This window comes from Bos javanicus, chromosome 25 (assembly GCF_032452875.1).
Source record: "Bos javanicus breed banteng chromosome 25, ARS-OSU_banteng_1.0, whole genome shotgun sequence".
NCBI lineage: Eukaryota > Metazoa > Chordata > Mammalia > Artiodactyla > Bovidae > Bos > Bos javanicus.
The window spans coordinates 13,500,836-13,524,990 of NC_083892.1; the positions used below are offsets into that span (position 1 = coordinate 13,500,836).

At 41.2% G+C, this 24,155-nt stretch overlaps 1 protein-coding gene across 7 annotated transcripts in view; it reads right to left on the reverse strand.

Annotated features, from left to right (window-relative positions):
• Nucleotides 1–24,155, reverse strand: part of PARN (poly(A)-specific ribonuclease) — a 179,310-nt gene that overhangs the window by 131,898 nt on the left and 23,257 nt on the right. For 5 of the 7 annotated variants that reach the window (XM_061401174.1, XM_061401171.1, XM_061401176.1 and 2 more), the window contains 10 exons: nucleotides 23,815–23,857; nucleotides 22,609–22,689; nucleotides 19,864–19,920; nucleotides 13,694–13,771; nucleotides 13,201–13,272; nucleotides 9,446–9,489; nucleotides 8,006–8,048; nucleotides 7,246–7,321; nucleotides 4,954–5,064; nucleotides 4,577–4,646 (listed from right to left, as the gene is read on the reverse strand). In XM_061401174.1, the coding sequence (XP_061257158.1) occupies nucleotides 4,577–4,646; nucleotides 4,954–5,064; nucleotides 7,246–7,321; nucleotides 8,006–8,048; nucleotides 9,446–9,489; nucleotides 13,201–13,272; nucleotides 13,694–13,771; nucleotides 19,864–19,920; nucleotides 22,609–22,689; nucleotides 23,815–23,857 (675 nt within the window). The remainder of the gene's footprint in view (nucleotides 1–4,576; nucleotides 4,647–4,953; nucleotides 5,065–7,245; nucleotides 7,322–8,005; nucleotides 8,049–9,445; nucleotides 9,490–13,200; nucleotides 13,273–13,693; nucleotides 13,772–19,863; nucleotides 19,921–22,608; nucleotides 22,690–23,814; nucleotides 23,858–24,155) is intronic. The other 2 variants (XM_061401173.1, XM_061401175.1) reach the window with 2 other exon arrangements.

The following is a 24,155-nucleotide window of genomic DNA, read 5'->3' on the forward strand; positions in this document are numbered from 1 at the left end:
CTTTGTGTACCTACACAACCTTCCATAAATTGCTGGATTCATCTGCATAACAAAACTTTCTAAAATGTTTCAAATCAAAGCAATCTTGCTTCTATTATGTACCAATCTGACATACTTCATTCTCCTCTGATTTTTCTTAAGCAAACACTAAAAGGTGTACAGGGAAAGTGGATGTTTCACATTTGCTCCAGTTTTAAATCGGCACTTCAATCCATTTTCTTCTCTATCATGAAACTAAAAACATAAAAACTCATGCTGCTACGATATTGACTGTTTTGAATTCCCCAGCATGTCAAATTCTCTTGTACTTCAGGAAAGGAAAATAATAGACCCTGGCCACCTACTAAGTCTGAGGAACTATCAAAGTCCTTTTGCATCTCATATGACTTTTATAACTTACATGGGAGGGGGATAGTTCCAGTCCTGTTTTCACAGAGGAGGAAATGAACTGTCTTATCTTCAGCTTAGATGGAACACATGGCCCTGTCATCCTAGGAAGACTCCTGCTGAAATTCAGAACGCTGCGGGACTTCCTTGGTGGTCCAGTGGTTAAGAATCTGCCTTTCAATGCAGGCAGTGTGGGTTCAGTCCCTGGTCCAGGGGCTAAGATCCCACATGCCTCATCACCAAGAAGCCAGAACATAAACAACAAAATTCAATAGAGACTTTTAAAAAAATTCAGAACACTTGTGCCAAGCATGACGCAGCTGTCCTATATAGTAAAGTGCAGGCACTTCTTCCTTTTTAATCCCACTACTTAGAGATTGGCCAAAATAAGATACGTGCTCATTTCCTTCCTCCTTCTAAGAACTGAGGAAAATCGAAAATAACCTTTCCCCAAAACCCTTCATAAAAGGTTATCTATTAATACAAGAGAGCTCAAGGGGTCTTGCAGAAACAGATGGCTGTTAATAAAACATAACACTAAAGTCTGATCATGTGCTTTCTGTCGTGCAATAAAAAGAATAAGCAGAGAGTATTTTTAGCTCCTTCCGGGCCTAAAAGGATTTGACCAAAAGATCTTCTCTAAGTCCGGTTTTCTATGCATTGATGAAAACTGACCAAGGTCATAAAAGAAGGCAAACCAATTCCTGTGCAGAGCGCCCACAACACAGAGGAAGAGCACGCTGCACACAGCCAGTCATTAGCAGTGGTCTCAGCCCGATTTCCATCATTCAGCAACATTAGGACTTTCATTCTGAGTCCAAAAAGGAAGGGAGAAACATGCAAGGTGCCCAGGAAAGGAAAGAGACAAGTGGTGCCTTGCAAAGTCCTACTGGGACATTTCCCTGGACAAACTGGGCTTAGAAAGTGCTCTGTACTACACTCCATTTCTGCAATCTGCTCAAGCACCAACTGTCTTGGGATCTTCTCAATAGCGGACTCGGTAAAGCTTCCCCAAAAGAAACACCTAACACAGTCAGATGCTAATTTAAAATAATGCAGAAATACTGGGTTTATCTTCACTCAAGGTTTACTTTTTAAACATAAATCTTGTGAGAGCAGAGCAAAATATTATTTGCACGTGTAAGTCATCTCATGTCCACCCAAATTGGTATTAAGGCTATGCGTGTTTGGTTAAGCTTACATTGAGAAAAGCCAGGTGCCAAAAAGAAGGCTGTGCGCCAAAGAATTGATGCTTTCAAACTGTGGTGCTGGATAAGACTCTTGAGAGTCCCTTGGATGGCAAGGAGATCAAACCAGTCAACCCTAAAGGAAATCAACCCTGAATACTCATTGGAAGGACTGAAGCTAAAGCTGAAGCTCCAATACTTTGGTCACTTGATGCAAAAAGCTGACTCATTGGAAAACACTAATCCTGGGAAAGACTGAGGGCAGGAGGAAAAGAGGGTGACAGAGGATGAAATGGTTGGATGGCATCACCGATTCAGTGGACACAAGTTTGAGCAAACTCTGGGACATAACAAAGGACAGGAAAGCCAGGCATGCTGTGCTCCATGGGGTTGCAAACAGCCCAGCACAACTTAGTGACTGAACAACAACAAAAACAAATAAACCCTCAGAAAAATTCAGAGTCTTCTAAAATCAACCGGTTGAGATAATACTGATAGCAATTGTTGGACGTCTTTTTACAAGAGCAATCTTGAAGAAAAGTAACAAAATCAAGGTTTAGTATCATAAATGAAACCTGCATTTAAGTAAGAATGAGGTCAATCCCAGGTGGTGCAGTGGTAATGAACGCACATGCCGATGCAGGAGATGCGTGTTTGACCCCTGGGTCGGGAAGATCCACTGGAGGAGAAAATGGAACCCCACTCTAGTAGTCTTGCCTGGGAAATCCTATAGACAGAGAAGCCTGGTGGGCTACAGCCGAAGGGGCCACAAAGAGTTGGACACGTCTGAGCAACTGAACATGCACCACTTACAACATCAAGCAACCGCTTTTCCCATTTTCTTCACGGGTTCAGAATGGGTGGCTGTACTTAACCAAACTAGTCCGATATAGAATAAAAATAGTCCTTATTTTGCACTTTAAATCCTGCTAGAATATTTTTTCCCTTCAAAGACAAAGAAACAATTCTTCCTTCACAGATAGGGAAAAATAGAGAAAAAAATCAAACTGGGCAAGAATTTTCAGTGCAATATCACAGGAGGATTCCTAAACCTCAACTATTTGTGGTATGCATCTAGGTTTTAGCAAAAAAATAATCTGAATGGACACCAGCCCCATTTAAAAGTGAAGTTATGTGTTTACTGCCCAGTTCTTCTGAGTAATATCTTCGCACACAATTAGCAATACTAAATTGATTTAGAAATATATAAAGTCTTATTTAAACTTTTAAAGGGCTTCCCTTGTGGCTCAGCTGGTAAAGAATCCTTCTGCAACGCAGGAGACCTGGGTTCGATCCTTAGGTTGGGAAGATCCCCTGGAGAAGGGAACACCTACCCACTCCAGTATTCTGATCTGGAGAATTTCATGGACTCTATAGTCCATGGGGTCGCAAAGAGTTGGACACGACTGAGCAACTTTCACTTCACTTAAACTTAGAAACCAAAGCCTACTTTGACTGCTCTTCATTTTGGCCACACAGATGACTGATAAACAAGTGACAGCCTCTATCCACCCCCATTTGCAACCATCACCTGACTTTATTCGGAGCTGATTTTAGTGCAGAAGCAGGATTGTTGTTTTAAATATTTAAATGGCAGTAAACATCTCCCCAGTTGCAAAATACTGCTGAATGACAAACTTAACATCACATGCGTAAAAATGCCAGAAAGGCCACAATCCATATGCATTTAGTGTCACTCACAGGTTCCACGGTTGATGCCATAAGAGGTCCAAAGATTTACAAAGATAAACACTTCCCCCAATGTAGAGTTAAGGGGTTAGAAAATCCCATTTTGAACTGGATAGATAGCAAGAACTCATTTTCCATGGTGGCAGAATTCATTTTCCATGCAGAAAAATTCAACTTAATTTTCAATATACACTACATTGTTACCCAGTCCTCTTTGAAAGATTTTTTTTTTTGACGTGAAAAATGTTTTTGAAAAGTCAAACACATTTACCTCTGAACTTCCACAGAAAAGAACAAAGATTTAAAAAGGAAGAAGCCACAGGATGACAGAATTCACTAACTCAGACACACAGATTCCAAGCCTATAGGAATCCAGATGTTTGGAATTAACTTCTGACTGCAGCATGGCACCTATGAACAAGCACTGTGATACCAGAATTTATACAGACTCTGGAGGAGACAGCATTCTTACTCAGGAGAGCACTGATAGAAATGTAAAACGCCACATGTAAGGAAATGATGTCACCAAGCCGACCCTGAAATGGCTCTCGCAGATGTGGTGAGTGATGTGGGCTCCCACTTCTATCTGGCTCACCTAAACCTCCCAGAACCAGCCCTGCGAAGAGCGCTGGGGTAGAGACGAAGGCTTGGGGCCCTGGCACAAAGCCATGCTGTGGCCAGCTTGATGATCACATTCACAACTTTAGTCTCAACTGTGCACCAGCCTCACTTTGAAGTAACAATCTAGAGATTCTTTGGAAATGCTCTGAAAGTAGACGTTTCCCTGCAATCACATTGACTTCCTCCGATGGTGAAGGTGCAACTTCACCGGATCCATTCAGATGAGGGCTCGGGATGCAATGACCATCAAAACTGCTCCACAGGTTACCTCAGAAGTCATCTGTGTAACCAACATCTTCTCAGAAAGGACATTATTTAATTAGGTAATAATGCACACATGAATAATCTCACTCATAAAGCCTGTTGGGGTTAAGTTAGGTCTGACTGTGTACACAGACACATACACAGAGACTCCCTCGTGGGTCATTTAAATTCTGAAGCCACCCGTCCTTTGTCTTAAAGAGATGTGCTACCTTTCATAATGTTGTCTTTCTTTTTTTTCTAGCAAATATTGAATACATTCTTTTCTAAAAGGTCAATTTCTATTTTTCAAAAAGCATCTGAGTCACCAGCGATGAGAAATGTCTTATCTAAAAATGCCAAGAGCTCCCAGTCACCCCTCACTGACATCCCAGATACTGGGCTCGTCCACCAGCAGAGGATGCTGGGGCACTGGGACTCTGATTACTTACTTGTTAAAAAAAGGTTCGATGAGTTTTGATCTGGCAGACACATGACTCTTTGGAGGACTAAGAAAAGAACCTAATGAAGAAAAGAAGCAGAATATCACATACAGTCAAGGAAAAACAAAGCCTGAAAAAAATACCCTGAAATCAACAGTATGGTTCTACAAGGGTAAAATAAGTGTTCATGTGGACCAAGCACCACAGCCCCAGGTAAGCGGCTGATGGTTCTTCCTGTGCACTCCCCATCCCCCCTCCCAACCCCCTCCCCCTCCTCCCTCAAAACCCTCCCACTTCCTACTGGGTGAGTGGATCCCAGGGAAAGGGTAGACAGGGAAGATCCCCTCTGGACCATGTGTGTTGACAGAGACAGGTACAGTGTGTACCTAGGTAGTTGGCCATGGAGATGAAACACAGTCCTGTGATATAAGCATCATAGCCTGCCTCGTGGAGCTGTTCAGAAGCCGTGTCATAACTTGGAAAGCCTTCTGCACTTTCTAAAGAGAAAAAAGAAAACATAGTCTTCCCAAGGTCGTCACAAATTATGAAGACTGGTAAGCATGCTGCCCTGCCAAATCCAGATGTCTGTGCGGCAGAAACACCCTAAATAAGCAAAAAGAAAGCTATCTCCTTAATTCTCTCCACACGAGATCTTGAGATAAGAGAGTCACTGAAAATGAGGGCTTTGGTCTAAACTAGAGAAGTGTCTCAGTTACGTTATCAAAAACTCAGCCACACGCCTCCCAACTGCATGCTGTAGGATGCTATTTACAACCATGCATAACTCACTCCTGTGACCATGACTCCTCCTCTGACTGGGATGCAAGGGGTATTTCAGAGCAGTGGTCCCCAATCTTTTTGGCACCAGGGACCAGTTTCGTGAAAGACAAATTTTCCACGGGGGCGGAGGTGGTCTGGGGATGATTCAGGCATATTACGTTTATTGTGCACTTTATTTCTATTATTATTAAATCAGCTCCACCCCAGGTCATCAGGCATTAGATCCCGGAGGCTGGGGACCTCAGAGCAACGGCTAAGAGCATGGCCCCCGGCGTCCACTGTCTGAGTTTGAATCTTTGCTCCATCACTTAGCTGCTCTGTGATCTTGAGCACGTTGCCCGCTCTGGGCCTCCACCATGGTAGCAGGGCGATGACAATCAGAGCTCCCTCGTTAGGCTTTTGGAGGATCAAATGAGCTCAAGTAAGTAAAGTTCTCATGCCACGTTTGGTACGTGGTAAACACTCTGTAACTGTTATCTGACAATACTCCAGCTCACCCTCCCCAAAAGCCAAAGACTCCCATCAAGGTTGGCAGCTCAAGTCAACAGTGTCCTTCACTATGTCTCCGAGCTCACAGATATAAAAATGGAAAGCACAAACAAGTCCAAAAACAGATCAGAATTTGCTGTAACGCTGCCCTTGCAACATGGCACCTCTTCATGGGAGAAACCGTTTTATGACATGCCTCTCTGGTCACAGCGATATGCACAGATTCTGAGAGAATGAGCTTTACTGAACCTGCTTTAGACTAAACTCTCCTTACTGGAATATTATATGGAAATAAAGGGATAAAACTGTAACTCATAAATAGTTCTTTCCTAGAACTATTTTGTAAATGAGTATCAAAAAAGTTATAACAGAATCAAAAGCATGAGTGGAAATTAACAATGAAAAAGCTATAATTGTTTTTATATCAATACAATGCTCTTTAAGCAAGAATTCTTTAACCTCAGTAAGTATCAAATATTAGATTTTAAGCTTAAAATAAAAGTCTTTTAATATGATAGCCAACTAAGTCATGGCCTCTACTCTACCACCAGGTGAAACACTTATTTCCAAAATCAATTATTTCCATTATACTATCCATTATATTGTTAGAGGAAAGGTCTAGGTTTTCTCCCCCCACCCCTTTCTTAATTCCTTTTTTGGACTATTCCAGAAAGGAAAGCAAATGACTGTCATCTTGGCTGCTTTAGTACCTTCCACTGTCAGTTTCTGAGCCATCAGTCCCGTCGTCAATTTCTCAGGAAGCTTGCAGGCTACAGCTAGTGGGATGTTGATTATGACACCAGCAGCATGACTGAGGCCAAGGGGAACCAAGGAAGCAACTAACACCTGAAGGTTCACCAAACACCGGGGTGGGACCATGGCCAGATGTGCGAGTATCTGCACACCTGAGAAACGTCCCTCCCTCCTCTGGTTTTCCTCACCACTGCTGTGCAGTGCCTAAGCTGCCTCTGAAGGAGGCAGAGGTGGAGCCCCCTCCTTCCTCATCTGTAAACCCAGTTCTTGGGCTTTCCTGAGACAAAAAGTATATTTTCACTCTACCCCTCACAATTAATCACCAGCTTTTTGTCTTTGCTTAAACCAAAAGGAAGACACATAAAGTCTGGGACAATTCCAAGCATTAAGAAACAAAAAGCCCTGAAGATTCCATTGCTAAACTTCTCAACCAACAGGCTACCCAATCCTACCCGTGCAAAATAGAGGTAGGATTAGAAGATCATCTTCATTCAGAAAACAGCAACTCAACCAAGGGTATGAGCAAGTTAATTCAGCCAAAATTTATAAATGTACAACATATGTAGTTTCTAAAACAGTTTTACCTTTCTTCTATAATAGATATCCATAATTATCATTTAGAGTGTGGAGCTTTCTGGGATCGTTTATATTCTTACCAACTTTAGGAGGGTTGAAAGGTGTCTCTTTTAACCGCTTTTCCAATTCTGCAAGGGATGTGTTGTTAATGATATCCTACAAACCAGGAAACACAGGGAGGAGCTGTCATCATCTCAGAGATTCACGAAGAATCAGGACCAAAAAAAAAAAAAAAAAGTATCTAGTGCTGCCCCCTTGTGGTCTTTAAAGAAACACAGGAGTCGTTCTTCTCAATAAGAGAGAGAAACCACAAGTTTAATTTCCACCATATGGGAAGTACAGTCATATGAAAAGTTTTTACACATGTGTTAAGTAGCTACAGACCTTTGGCCAGAAAGCTATACTGTTCTGGCATTCATTTCACTCAGCCATATAAACTCACTTCAGAAAGAAGCAAATGATTATATTTTTACCTGAATTATCTTGGTTAGACTATATATCCAAAATATGTAAAATAAGGAAAAGGAATGAGTGTATGCATCTGTAATCTATTCAAAAATTCATTATATGTTTTAACATTAAAAATTTACAATCAGAAGGAAAAAACTCCCACAATTCCACTACCCAAAGACAACTGCTATTCACATTTTGACATATTTATTTCTAGTCTTTCCTCAATTTCTTTTTTATCTTTTTTGTTTTTTCAGAGAACAAGAGGCGGGTAGGGGGGAAGTTGTATTGGAAAGTGACATTAACTGACCAGAATTCTAACGCTGTTAGCAGCAATCAGGAAAATTTCAAACTATAATTTATCAACAATAGTTCTGATTTTTAAAATACCTTAAAAGGTTGTGTGCTGGCCATCAATTTTGTATCCAAGAGCCTAAAAACAGAATTTTTTAAACAGGTAAACAAAATGGATAGCAACGTTCAAAATGTACTTTACTCCAATGAATAACCGCGGATGGGGGCGTTAGGCACATCAGTCATCTGCATCTCCATTACGTCAGACTGAGGACACGGTCCCCTCATCCGGGCACTTCATCAGGAGGCTGTGGGGAAGCCCACACCCAGAGCACAAGTTCTAGAGGGCACGGGCTTACACTGACATCAGGGGTAAGTCATCCTCATGTGTTTGCATGTGGTTCCGACACTGCGGCAGGCCTGATGCTCCCAAGCTCTTATCATCTCCTACCACTACCCAGATCTGTACAATATAATATCCTGAAGGGTCAAAAACTGCATTTGCAGTCTCATACAACTGTTATTTCTCACTACTCTGCTTCAGAGATTGCAATAATAGAAAAAAGAGAGAGACACACACACACACACACACTCGTATAAAAATACTATTTCCTCTCATATAAATATGAGTACTGCAGATAATTGGACAGAAATAGTCTGGCTGAAAGAGCAACTGCTCCAAGTCCTCTGCAGACAGGTCCTCAGACGTAGACTCTTGCTCTGAGGGCTCCATGCGGCTGATGTGGGATCTATCAGAACACACCACACTAACCATGGACAATACCAACAGGCTAAGGCACTGACAAAGTTGCAAAAAAGGAGTTCTCTAGCCAGACAGTTTTTGACCGATGACAGAATACTCTCAACATATCCAACTATATATTCAACCATCTTCAATATTCAACTGAATACCCTCAACTGGATGCTTCACTGTGACAAGGTTCACCCAACAGACAAGAGAGACAAACGCCAACTCAAGAAGACCTCCCAGGTCCCTCACACAGTGGGAGACAGGATGAGAAAAAAGCAGCTGCTGTCCATTTTCACCCTTGGATCAAATTCTGATTTTTAAATTTTAACAACAAACATAATCATCATTTGTAAAAGCAAACATCAGCAAGGTGGAACTATTAAGCCATTTTCCAGCTTATGCAAACTGAATTGTCACCATGATCCAATGGTTTTAATAAATTACTGTATGCTACTGCTAAGTCACTTCAGTCGTGTCCGACTCTGTGCGACCCCATAGATAGCAGCCCACCAGGCTCCCCCATCCCTGGGATTCTCCAGGCAAGAACACTGGAGTGGGTTGCCATTTCCTTCTCCGATGCATGAAAGTGAAAAGTGAAAGTGAAGTCACTCAGTCGTGTCCGGCTCTTAGCGACCCCATGGATTGCAGCCCAACAGGCTCCTCCATCCATGGGATTTTCCAAGCAAGAGTACTGGAATGGGGTGCCATTGCCTTATACCTATGTGTAATTATGGATGCCCTTATGGCTGTTTTAAACCAAAGGCAAATCCTCAAAGAAAGCTTACCTGGGGAAAACACATGTTGTCATCTCCTTAAATTCATTTAAGTCCTAAAAAATAAGAATGTGACCTGTTATAATTTTACTGGTATATTTGCAATATTTAAAACAAATATTTCAAGTCCCATGTTTCTCTTCTCAAACCATGATACCAACACAGGCCCTTGAAGCTAAACTTCCAATTCTCACTAATATCTAAAAATTTTGGCAATTCCTCACTGGAATTGCCAAATTCTGCATAAGCAAAATATATATATGAGCATTTTATGGCTGAAACATAAGAGTTTGGGGAAAAAGGTTTTTATTATATGTAGAAAACTATCACTAATACTTCTATTACACAACTCATTGTAAAGTGAGACATTTAGAATTATTTAAATAAAATGGTTGACAGTATCTTGTGATAAAGCATAAAGGAAAAGAATATGAAAAGGAATATTTATGTATAACTGAGTCATTTGCTGTACAGCAGAAATTAACATAACACTACAAATCAACTATACTTCAATAAAATTTTTTAAAAAATAAAATAAAGTGGTTCATGCAGGAAATGGACATACTGTAAATTGGATCATACTTTTAATGGAAACACCATTGAAATATTGGTTAAAATGGCCATTAAAACACAGACTTTCCAATACACATGATTCTTGCTTTAACTACTCAGAAAATTGCTTAAGTGGCACCAATAGCAAATGCCTAAATTAGGCAATTCATTTCCCAAGTTTATTTGATCAGGAAGTCTAGAGCTGGAATGAGATTGCTCTCATTTTGAATTAACTTATTTATATACATAATTGCCACACCGCACTGCCTACGCATACTCCTGACCCACTGTGACTACAGTTCTCTTCAGTGTTATTCATGCTTCCCAGGAAACTGCCATTTCCCATTAGCTTTTCAAGCCTGTAAATACAGTCTGTATTTAGCTAGCCTGAAGTATTTACCAGCTTTTTCAATGGCTATCGTTAAATTAATGAACAATACATGAATAAGCGGTTTCAGTGCTAAGTCAAACAAAAAGACAATAAAGACTGTAATCTCTCAGTACCATTAGAAAGCCTCACAAGCAAGAAAAAATTAGAATTATGGCCAGTTCCAGGGCCAGCATATAGTAAGGTTCTAGACCAATGCCTTCTAAAAGGTAGCAAGAATGAATAGCAAGACTTTTAAGAAGAGACTCTTCCCCTAAAAACCTGCCCCAAAATATAGATTCTTTAGTGTACTTTTAAATACATTTGGTAACAGTGTATGTAAAAGTTCTATCACTTTAATTAGGCTTTTTCCTTTCCTGTCATCACTTCTTCCAAAGGTGGATGGAAGAAAACCATTTTCTCCTTCTGACAATGACAGAACACAAAGAAGCTACAGAACATACTCGGGCCTAGTAATAAAGCAAGGATAAGACCACTTACCCTAACCCACCTTCTACTTTGCAATAAATCATATGCTCTTTCCAGTAGAATCTGATTGAAAACCAGCTACATGCAAGATAACATTTATGAAGTCCTTACATACAAAGCACTACGCTAGGCATTTAGACACAGACAATAAAAAGGTCACACTCCTTGTCCAAGGAGGGAATCACTTAGAGAGAAAAGCAGAGTAAGATGTAAAGGCAAAAATTATGCAACAGAAGAGGTGCATGGTTCCCTGGCAGTTCAGAGAAAGGAAAGCTCACTCTTGGGCAAGGCAGCAGGCAAGGGAAAGGCGTACACCCAAAGGGGCATACACTGGGCCTGGGTAAGATGGGTAAAGCCGTAATAGCAAACACTCAGAAAAGCCAGAGGAAATTCAAGTTGAAGGATTTCATATACCAAAAACTACAGACATGCAGAAGCACACAACGTTTTCTAGGGGGAGAAAAAGTGAGCCAGTCTGGCTGGGAAGAAGGACAAAAACGGGTCCAGACTACACAAGAAGGTTGGGCCAGATCACAGAAGGCTTGATAATGCCAGGCTAAAAAGAATCAACTGTATAGAAAAACAAAGAACACGGGATTAACTCAGAATTTAACTCAGGGTCAGTGATGTGGACAGAGCCATACATCAGGAGATTACAAAGCTGACACAGTCAGAATACACTCATTTGTTAAATCAGTATTTAATGCCTCTTACAAGCCAAGCTCTGTTTGCTGTTTAAAACACCTATAAACACAGCATTAAATACACTTTTCCTTACAGATAACTTCACTGCTCTGAAGGTCAAAAGGCCGTGAGAGAGGCTACTACTATTCAGTCAATAAGGAGTGACAGATCTGAAATTAACATTAGTTCTTTAGATTTACAGAATGCAAATTCACACCCATCATGTTTGAGTCTCACAACTATGATGCCTTTGAGTCCCTGAGGGTGATGCAGTTTTTATGAAAAGTAAGGACAATCTTAAGGCTGCAGAAATAGGAACAGGCTTCCCAACAGTTGGAATTTTCCAAAGAAAAGTAATCAAGATGCTGAAGGAACGATGCATTGTAAGAAACGTGAAGTAACTGAGGCTTTGCAGATGTATACATGACACTGAACTCTAAAGTAGGTATTATCCAATCCAGAAGCCATCAGCCTCCAATTAAAATAAATAAATTTAAATTTAGAAAAATAATAAATAAACAAACCAAAAAAAAGGTAAGTCTGGTGGTATATGCAGACAAAGCCGTAGAAAATGGACTTGCGGACAGGAAGGGGGAAGGAGAGGGTAAGACGAATTGAGTAGCACTGACATATACACACTACCACGTGTAAAACAGCTAGCTAGCGGGAAGCTGCTCTATAACACAGGGAGCCCAGCCCGGTGCTCTGTGATGACCTAGAGGGATGGGGTTCAGGGTAGGGAAGACAGGCTCAAGAGGGAGGGGATATATATATATATAATTATAGCTGATTTGAGTTGTTGTACGGCAGAAACCAACACAATATTGAAAAGCAATTATCTTCCAATTAAAAAAAAAATCTGGTGGTATAACAGTTTAAAACAGAGGCTGGAAAACCACAGCCACGGGCCAAATCTGGCCTATCACCTATTTTTAAATAAAATTTTTCTGGGGCAAAGTCATATCCGTTTGTTGACGCACTGCACTCTACAGCAGTTTTCAGGTGACAAAGACAGTGTTGAGAGTCCTGACAAAGACTATTCAGCCTGGAAAGCCCCAAATACTTTACTATCTGACCCTTTTTTGCCAACCTCTGTTTAAAGGATGAGCTGAAGGTTAAAGTGAGGCAGGGAATCCTGCCTGGAGTTTGCTAACTTCAGATGAGGAATAAGGCTACTTGCTACTTGAAATGGAAAGAATCCAGATGTGAGAGACAGCCTGGAGACAAAACTGCCAGGATTTTGTAACTGGCCAGATCTGGGGGACAGAGGAAGAGCCAAAACAGATGTTAAAAACCATGTTGGTGACTGGGCATCATTTACAGTAAAGCAATCAGGAGAAAGAATGGGTTTGGAGACAGAAGGAGAGAAAGGTTACGTTAAGTTGCACACCCTATTTGCGACACATGAATTTTAAACCCCACTTATCCTGAAAGCTACCCAGGTAGAGACGTGTGGGGTCAGCATAAACTGTGACCTGGATCTGAGGGGAGATCCCAGCTGGAGAGGAAGATGTCAGTGTCTTCCAGCTGAAGTCCTAGAAGGTGGGTGAGATCACTAAAGGACAGAAAATATGGGGAGAAAATGAAGGAGAGACACTGCAGTGATGAGCAGCAGAGAGATGAGGCCCCAGGCAGTCAGGGAGCGAAGAGGAGGAGACAGAGAGCAGCCCTTTACCTGGAGCTCGTGCTTTGGTGCACGGAGACAGCATGGCTCCCAGGGTCCAAAACACCAAGGTCCACAAAGAATCTAAGGGAAGCAGCCTCGCAAGAGGGAACCAAGACGTTTACACAACCTGATCCAGTCTACAGACCTCTAGCCCCATCCCCTACCCCCGCCCACCCCCCGACCCCAGCCACCACCACTTCAATGCCCTGCTATGGCTCATGTTGGCAGTATCAGACCTGAAGACCACATGTGCGGCTCAGCAACCCCTGCTCAGCACTAACTGAGCAATCAAACCTCCGGCATCAAGACAAAACAAATGTTTAACCTCTCTCCAGCAACGGCAGCCATCCAAAGATCCTTTAAAATCTCTTCAAAAACATTCAACCGAATGCAGGAGACTGTCCCTCTGGGACAGTTGCGCACAAGGGAACGGAACCCCACAGAGAACACTTTCTCAGTATTGAAGACGGGAATTCTTAACACAGGCTGACAAGACACTCACCGCAGGCAGAGGGCAGTAGAACTGATGAACCGTGTGCATGACATCCAAGAGCATGTTGTGTCCAATGACAAGCTTCCCCTGAAAAAAGCCAAGGTTAAGAAAGACTCCTTGTATATATGGAATTTAGAAAGATGGTAACAATAACCCTGTGTACGAGACAGCAAAAGAGACACTGATGTATAGATCAGTCTTATGGACCCTGTGGGAGAGGGAGAGGGTGGGAAGATTTGGGAGAATGGCACTGAAACATGTATAATATCATGTATGAAACGAGTCGCCAGTCCAGGTTTGATGCACGATACTGGATGCTTGGGGCTGGTGCACTGGGACGACCCAGAGGAAGGGTATGGGGAGGGAGGAGGGAGGAGGGTTCAGGATGGGGAATACAGGTATACCTGTGGCGGATTCATTTCGATATTTGGCAAAACTAATACAATATTGTAAAGTTTAAAAATAAAATAAAATTAAAAAAAATTTAAAAAAGAACAGAAAGACTCCTTGGTGCAAAATTGTATCAGGGCTTTTTATTGAAGAGCTCAAAAAACTAACAGAAAATGCTAAGTAGCTTGAAATGTATGGCTTGGTTCCATGAGGATTTTGTACTAAACTTGCTTTTTGACACTAAGGGGAAAAAAAATGTATAAAGATATGCAAATAAATTTGGGCTGGCTTCACTCCTCTTCTGGTGTAAAATCCAGAATGCAAAGTAAAAGCTCCAAATGACTTTGATTTCATTGATCTATTTCTCTGATTTTTATTCATCTTCTACCCAAAAGAATCAGAAGTAGTACAATTTTATTAACACAAGAATCAAAAGTAGTAAAATTTTTATTAAAGAGCTCAAAAAAGTAACTGAAAAATGCTAGATACCTTGAACTGTCAAATAATTTGTGAACAAACTCCGAATATCAGAAATGTTTTCTTCAAAACAACTCACTTATTTTCAAAAGACACACTCATAACATTGCTAGAAAGTGTATAACAAACTTTATTAAGTAGAACGAGTTTTCATTTCCTTCATCATGTATGTCAAATTCCACAGGGCTTGTTCTAAAATATTGTTTCCAATGAAATTTACTGCTCTTCAACCAATGAGGTACAATATATATGCAATAAATTAGTCCATTTTGATAAAAAACTGCAAAAAATGGAACATCAACTTAGATTTAGCTAGCCAGGTGACAGCATTTTTAACATAAAGCACCCAGAGCTTTTTGCTACATCCCAGTGGACCTTCAGAGCAATACTCCTTGACTCACAAAGCTAAACATAATTCTCTGAAATAAATAATTCTATACAAAAAGCTCCCAAATCCAACAGACGAGCTATCCTCTCAGCTCAGTGTGTGGGCCATTCTGAATATCTATGCAATGCTAAGATACCAAGTACTGATTGAAACCACAGAGAAGGAAGGAACCCAAAATGGAAACCCTAAAAGATAAACCTAACTGTATTATAAATGAAGCCCTCGACCATACTGAAAGAGGTTGGGAAGAACAGAACTAACATCAACACAGCAGATAACAAGAACTGCAATTCCCAGTGTTGGAGGGAAGAAAGTTACAAATAAGAAAAGAGAGTAGGTTAAAAGTAAACCCTGTGGTATTGGACTAGAATCTGTCATATATCAGTATAAATTCATTTTTTATAATATGCATATAAGTCAGACACAGAAATATCAACGTGCATATACATGCATGGTTACACATGTATCATTCTTAGCTCTGTGCATTTAAGTCAGACAGAGAAATATCACAGTGTGTATACATGCATGGCCACACTCATGTATCATTCTTAGCTCTGTGCATTTAAGTCAGACATGGAAATAGCAACATGTGTATACATGCATGGTTACACATGTATCATTCTTAGCTCTGTACAGGGAGGGGAACTAGAAGTAGTAACACCACAGCAGGAGCCCAGCACCAGAACTTGGTTTCTAAAAGGAACCAGGGCTCCTTGGGGAAGTCCTTGATTCTAGAGCTGAGGAAGGGAAAATACAAGATAAGTGCGGAATATCTTGTGATATCAGAAAGTAAGGAGGTGCTCAGAAAAGGATGAGGCTTGTTCCAGCGGAGTCAGCCTGAAGCGCCAATGCCCCATGTGATACCATCCGAGCAACAAAATAAATAAGAACAAAATAAGAACACTAGATTAAAATCTGTAGAGGGACTTCCCTCATGGTCCAGTGGTTAGGAATCCACCTGTCAATGCAGGGGACAAGGTTCAATCACTGGTCCAGGAAGACCCCACAGGTTGTGGGGCAACTAGCCCTGTGCCACAGCAACGGAAGCCTGCATGCTCTAGGGCCCATGCTCCACAAGAGAAGCCACTGCACCGAGAAGCCTGCACACCGCAACCAGAGAAAAGGAGCCCCTGCCCCACTGCAACTAAAGCCCACACATGGCAGTGAAGACTCAGCAGAGCCAAAAGTAAATAAATAGATAATGTTTTTAAATTAAGAAATAACTCTACACAGTGGGGACTTCCCTGGTGGTCAAGTGGTTAAGAATCCATCTTCCAGTGCAGGGGATGTCAGTTCGATCTCTAATCAGGGAACTAAGATCCCACGTGCCTTGGAGCAACTCAACCCACAAGCCCCAACTACTAAGCCTGTGCACAGCTAGAGAGCCTGCACACTGCAACTAAGACCTGATGTAGCCAAATAAATAAATAAATTGTTTAAAGATATGTAGAATGAAATAAATTTCTCTGAGTCCAAAAAAAAAGAATTAACAGAAGGGGAGCAGGGGCAGCTCTTCTAAAAGATTTCCAGAAACAAAAGGAGAAAGAAAGAGGGAAACACAAACTTGCCACTAGAATACCACAGTAATGATGGCTGCAGGCAAGAGCCACTGACAGATGCTGTGTCACTGGCAAAAGCTCGAGAAAAAACAGGATTTTCAGCACCTCCAAGTATCTCCAATATATTTATTAACTACAAAAGGGAAAACAGTAACTCTACAGTGCATAAACCCAGCAGACACCACCTGAACTGAGGGATGGGGGTCAATGTCATGAATCATCATTTCTGTGGCATGCCTGCCCAAACTGTGTCTTCAATCCAACATGAGAAAAGATCAAACAAATCCAAACTAAGGGACACCTGACACGGTTACAATCAACACTCTTTAAAAACACCAAGGTTATAAGAGACAAAGTAAACTACAGGCTGCAGAAGACCACGGAGAGATAACAAGTAAACACAACGTGGGATCCTAGACAGAACCATGAACAGGAAAAGGACTTAGAGGAAAACAGGTTAAATTCAAGTTAGCTCATAATATTGTACCAATGCTAATTTCATGGTTCTGCAACTGTATGGTTATACAAGATAGTAACATTAGGTGTCGCTAGGTGACGGGTGTATAGAAATCCTGTACCAGTTTTGCAACTTTTCTGTGGGTGAAAAATTAATACGAATTTTTTTAAAACTAGAGAAAACAGATTCGTTACTAAGAGTGACGGGGAAAGAACCTGGTCTAACATAGAGTGTTTACTTGTTCACTGGCTATACAGAGCTCAACTATGTTCGTAGTTGCGAAGTACATGACTTAAATTTTAAGTCAGGATCAGTAATAAACAGGGCTAAATTTTTATCACGGTATGCTCCGTGATGTGCACTACGGATGGCCCACAACATGCTATGCATCACTCTGCTGAAGAGGGACCACAGAGAGGAAAAATAAATAGAGGCACAGCTGGCTAAGGGATCTGAATTGTTTGTACAAGGTAAATAAATGCCCCCATCTTGGAAAAGCCCCCTAAACCATCATGCTGGTTATGGGAGCTCAAAGCCAACTGCTGCCCCACATCTGTCTCAGGGATAGCTTCAATCAATCCACCACTGCTCTGAAGACGGCTGGTTAAGTGTGTATAATGTAAGCAAACACGACCAGAAACTCCCCTCTGCTTCTGTGTGTGTGTGTCTCTCAGTCAAGTCCAACTCTCTGTGACCTCACAGACTGTAGCCCAGTAAGCTCCTCTGTCCATGGAATATACCAGGCAAGAATACAGGAGTGGGTTGCCATTTCCTTCTCTAAGAGATCTTTCTAATCCAGGGATCAAACCCAAGTCTCTTGCATTACAGGCAGATTCTTTACCACTGAGCCACCAGGGAAGCCCTCTCTGCTTCTCTGGATACATGCAATCTTGTTGCTGTTGATCAGTCACGTCCCGACTCTTTGGACTGCAGCACATCAGGCTTCCCTGTCCCTCACCATCTCACGGAGTTTACCCAAGTTATTGTCCATTGAATCAATGATGCCATCTGACCATCTCATCCTCTGTCACCCTCTTCTCCTTCTGCCTTAAATCTTTCCCAGCATCAGGGTCTTTTCCAATAAGTCGGCTCTTTGCATCAGGTGGCCCAAGTTTTGGCGCTTCAGTTTCTGCATCAGTCTTTCCAATGAAGATTCAGGACTGACTTCCTTTAGTTTAGGACTGACTGCTTTGATTTCCTTGCAGTCCAAGGGACTCTCAAGAGTCTTCTCCAACACCACAATTCAAAAGCATCAATTCTTCAGTGCTCAGCCTTTTTTACGACCCAACTCTCACATCCATGACTACTGGAAAAACCATAACTTTGACTATATGGATCTTTGTTGGCAAAGTGATGTCTCCGCTTTTTAATACGCTATCTAGGTTTGTCACAGCATTTCTTCCAAGGAGCAAGTGTCTTTTAATTTCATGGCTGCAGTCACCACCTGCAGTGATTCTGGAGCCCAAGAAAATAGTCTGTCATTGTTTCCATTGTTTCCCCATCTATTTGCCATGAAGTGATGGGACCAGATGCCATGATCTTAGTTTTTTGAAATGTTGAGTTTTAAACTAGCTTTTTAGCTACTTCTCAAGAGACCCACACCTTTGTTTTTCTCCAGGCTCATCCGTGGTTCTATTCTGTTTCGGTAACATCATTTACTTGAGAGAAAGAGCTCCTAAGAAGCCAGCCCTTCTCTCTCTCAAGGTCTAAGTTCTGTTTACCCCTTGCTGGGGACAGTGACTGCCTCCCCGAAAGTGCTCCTGTTTGACAAGGCTACACCTGCTGTTGAGACAACCATGGACTCCTGGAGCACCGCCTTCAAGCTTCCCCGATGCAGAGCTCAGCATCTAAGGGACAAGACGACTCCTCGAGGGAGACCATGCCTTCTCCGTAGGCCAGCTACTCAAGGACAAGGAGGTCTCAGACTCCAGGGAAGTTTAGCATCAGGCAAGCAGTGTGACTTGGATGGGTAACTCAACAGAACAACCAGCAGCAAGACCCAGCTTCCCTGTGCAGGATGGGCGTGCTTCTTTTCTTAAAGGATGTAAGAAAGGAGGGAAAATATCTACTATATCTATCACAGAACCCTCCAGCACATTTACATAAACAGTTGAAACATTTTTTAAATGTATCTAATGTTATTAAAATGTAACATTCAGGGATTCTCAGAGGTAGTGGTAAAGAATCTAGCTGCCAATACAGGAGACACAGGTTCAATCCCTGGCCCGGGAAGATTCCACATGCTGGGGAGCAATGAAGCCCATGCACCACAACCATTAAACCTGTGCTCTAGAGCCCAGGAGACGCAGCTACTGAGCCCACGCTCCACAAGAGAAGCCACCGCAATGAGAAGCCTGCGCACTGCAACTAAAGAGGAGCCCCTATTCGCCAAAACTAGAGAAGAGCCCTCACGGCAACAAAGACCCAGCACAGCCTAAATAAATAAATAAAATTATTTAAAAAACAAAGATACAAGATTCAGTTAAGCGGAGGAATTCAACACAATTATTTTTATCCACTAGATTTCTTTTAATGAAGGAATACAAGGTTTCAAAAACTGGATTATTTCTCCTCATCTTCTTTAGTTTGCTATTCTGCTACTTGTTGGTTTTGAGAATAATAAATATCAGTTTCATGGAGCCACATAAGGCCATCACAGTATAATCCTCTTCTGCATTTTAACAGAAATGCTTTCTAAAAAAATGGTTTGGATGTAATTCAGCAATTATAATGTCACACTGAGCGCATTATGACAACAAGCTATCTTTATGAAGTTCTAACTTCTCCTTCCAGACCAGGAAAACATTCTAATATCAATGTGACCAGATGATGGATTTGCAATGATAACGTGGCATTTCACAGTAAATGTTATGTTCAGGAAATTAATTACAAAGTTTGTTTCACTCACCGAATTAGCAATGGCATGAATGACTCTAGAAAATCCCACAGCATCATTCAGTTCTTCCTAATTTAAAAACAAAACAAAAAACCAACTATTGAAATATATATGTTCCTTGTTTGAATAAGTTAAAATCTAGGCAAAAAAAAAAAAAAAAACCAGAGGCTGAAATTTTATATCCAGTTAGATAACTTTTGTTTCCCATGTTTTGAGTCCATCACCCCCAAACAACTGCGTTGGAAATGATTTCTGCATGTAACATTTTTCTGTTTCTGAGAGAGGGATGAGCAAGTGGCAAACTATTCATTAGTTACTAAGCTAACAGTGCTAGGGTATACCCATCACTTCCAATTAACTGTTGAAATCTCCACATCCCTCAAGCTGCCTTGAGGGCTTCCATGGTGGCTCAGCGGTAAGGATTCCATCTGCCAATGCAAGAGAAATGGGTTCAATCCCTGGGTCAGAAAGATCCCCTAGAGGAAGAAATGGCAATCCATTCCAGTATTCTTGCCTGGGTAATCCCATGGACAAAGAAATCTGGTGGGCTATAGTCCACAGGGTTGCAGAATCCGATACAACTTAAGGACTAAACAAGAAGTTGCCCTAGAAACAGGGACTTTTAAAAGCTGCCACCTGCTGGCCAAATTAATACTGCATTCCATTCCGAGGAGGACCACTCAGACCAACTGTTAAATCAAGAATTCTCTGATTTTTTTTTTCCTGAGTGAGTGCTTAGTTGCTCAGTCATGTCAGACTCTTTTTGACCCCATGAACTGTAGCCCACCAGGCTCCTCTGTCCATGGGATTCTCCAGGCAAGAATCCTGGAGTGGGTTGTCATTCTCTTCTCCAGGGGATCTTCCCAACCCAAGGATCAAACCCAGGTCTCCTGCACTATAGGAGGATTATTTACCAACTGAGCCAAGAGGGAAGCACCGCCCGCCCCCCACCCCCGCCACCTTCTTTTTTCCTGGTCAAATGCATTTTTATAAAATTTGTATAGCACCACACTGAGACACTGCCACTCAGCTTCTTCCCTCCTGTTTTCTTCATGATGGTGCTTAAATAGACTCAATTTCTTTCCTATCTTGAAATCCTTTCCTTAACTCTAAGCTCTAGGGAACCACTCTCCTTCTCCTTGTCTCTTCACAGCTAAATTACTTAATGACTCTTCTCCTGGGATGTCCCTGGTCCAGGCATTAAGACTGTGCTTCCATTGCAACGAGCATGGGTTCTATTTCTGGTCAGGGAACTAAGATCCTGCACACTGTGTGGCATGGCCAAAAATTTAAATAAAAAAAAATTCACCAGGTCCAGTTTAATTCCCAGAAACCTGCAAGTCCCCTGCTCGCCCATTTCACCCTCAATGAAATTGTTCACTTCCTTAAATTACTCTTGAGTCTAAAAAGCACTGATGGTTTTGTGGAGAAAGTGGAACACTTGTACTTTGTTGGTGGGAATGTAAAGTGGTACAGTCACGTGGGAAATAGCACAGTAGTCCCTCAAAATATTAAAAACAGAATTACCGTATGATCCAGCAATTCCACTCCTGGGTATACGCCCCAAAGAATTGAAAGCAAGGACTCAAGAGAGTCCTTGACACCCATGTTCAGAGCAGCATTAGTCACAAAAACCAAAAGACAGAAGCAACACAAGTGTCCATCAACAGATAAATGGACAAACATAATGTGGTATATAGAATATTATTCAGACTTTAAAAAGAAAGGAAATTGTGACACATGCTACAATAAAGATGAACCCAAAGTGCCATTATGTTAAATGAACGAAGCCAGTAACAGAAAGACAAATACTATCTGATTCCACTTTTGTGAGGCATTGAGAGGAGTCAAATTCATAGACAGAAAGTAGAACAGTGGGTACCAGAGGCTGGGGGACGGGAGGAATAAGAAGTTATTAGTTAATGGGTATAGTGTTTCAATTTTGCAGGATAAAAACAGTCTGGAGATGTATGGTGGTAATGGTTGTAGGACAATGTGAATGTGTTTAACAGTACAGAATTGAACACTTCAAACTGGCAAAGATGGTAAATTTCATGTTACATACTTTCCCAGAATTAAATTTTTTAATAGAATAATTTTTTTAAAAGAAAAAAAAAACCTATTCCCAAAGCTAAGCCCCTCTGGAGGACAGCATGGCAACCCACTCCAGTATTCTTGCCTGAGGAATTCCATGGACAGAGGAGCCTGGCGGGCTATAGTCCATCAGGTCGCAAAGAGTTGGACACGAAAGACCGCTTAACATTTCCACTTCACTTTCTCCTGTTTAAGGCCACCAGCGTCTCTTAGCCGGTTACTCTTCAGCTTAACTGGTCTTCCTGCTAGAATCCATTCTCCAGAGGACAATCAAAGTGAGGTTCCAACATAACTATGAGCATGCATCTGTAGGCCCATATCGTCTCAACTTTGTTTTAGGAAAACTAGGTAACCAGGCCTCAATTTAGCCACAGGGAGACCACTTAATGGGCCGAGACGCTCAGTGACACAAAGTCTGAATCCTAACCACTAACTCTTGCTCTGAGATGCTTCATGGAGGTGAAGACGGTCCATCGCGATGCCACCCTCATTTGGCTGGCTACGTCTAAATACCTACTCTTAGATTTCCCCCACTCTCTTTCAGGTTTTGCTATGAATTCAATTCTTAGACGGGAGAAAATGAGTCACTAAATTGAATCCAACATAGGATCTACAATTCTGTTGCCATTTCTCACCCAAAGGAAATGAGTGTAGTTCAATCACCTGTTCCTTAGCATGTTTCTGTTGCTCTCTTCTTTTGCGTTCTTCTTCATCTACTTTGCTGATAACAATATATCGCTCTTTCTAAAAGACATAAAGGAGATATACAATTTTCTGGAAGCTACCTGACCCTCCTCACCCTCTGAAATTCAGGTTCTGCCACCATTAGAAGTTATAATTTTTATCAGTGCCCAGTCTTTCAGGGGCTAAACACATTCAAAGTATCTTGAAATGCCACCAAAAGTTGAGTTGTTGCTTTACAAACTAGAATTCATTTCCTTGTTTCCATGACATTTTCCTATGATTTATTAATTCACCCCAACAGAGTCAATTATAAATATCAAGAGACTGTGTCAGTAAGACACTTCATAACGGACACTAAGATGTTGCATTTGAACACGGATTTCAAAGTAGTTGGTTTTGAAATAAAAATTCTATGTAACCCATATAACTTTGAATCATATTATATACCTAAAACTAATACTGATAAGTCAACCATACCTCAATTTTTTAAATTTCTATATCATTTCTCATTAACATAAAAGAAAAATCCTGGATTTTCCAGTAACCTGTCAGATAACTAGCATCTTCTTTCTCACACTGCATTCTGGATCAATCAAACACCACAAAACCTCCTGTGTCAAAGTTTGAGACTTATCTTCTAGCAAGATTTAATTTATGCAATCTCTTATGTAATTAGACATCTCACTTAAGAACAAGAACTAAATTCTAAAATTCTATAGTTCTGTCAAAGGAACCCACCATCAGCCCACCACTACCCATTTCGGTTCTATCACTGCTCTCTGGGAATACATGATGACAGACTGCTGATGCCCCAGATTCTAAAACCCAATTTTAGTGGCCCATGTAACAAGAAGAAATTACTACATGAGTACCATGCATATCAGCTTTCCATGATGATGAGAACGTGTACTAACATTTGCATGCTCTCAAGTTTACAAAATTCAGTTCCATCTACTACTTTGCTGTGAGACAGTGGAGCTCATCATTACCACGCTCATGCAAGGATTTACAAGTGAGGAAACTGAGGCTGGCAGCGGAGAAATGACTTGTCCAATGTCACCCAGCTCATACGTATGGGAGCCAACTCTGACTTTCAACTTCTTGATCTGATTGCACTTTGTACTTGAATATTGTGGCACTGGTTCAATGCATTTAATGTTGGCCCTGGATAAGCCTTGGGGTTACCTTTTCGGTTTCTAAAGTCTCAACATGAATGCCTTTGGGATACCTAAAGAAAAGAAAGAAAACATGATTATCAGTAGACGAGCTAATAACAGCTAAGACCCTAAAGGACTTTTAAAACAACTTTATAGCTATAATTTCATTACATCAGTTTTATTAAGTATGCAATAAATATTACTACAAGGAAGACTGTAGAGTAAGCCTATTCCATAATATTTCAGTTTCCAAATGTTTCCCTATCTCTGCTTTTAGAATACAGCAATGTATCTGATTTCAAATTAAGTTTTTAGGACTTAGGCAGTTTCTGAAATGTCAGGCATCATATAATACAGTCAACACATTAC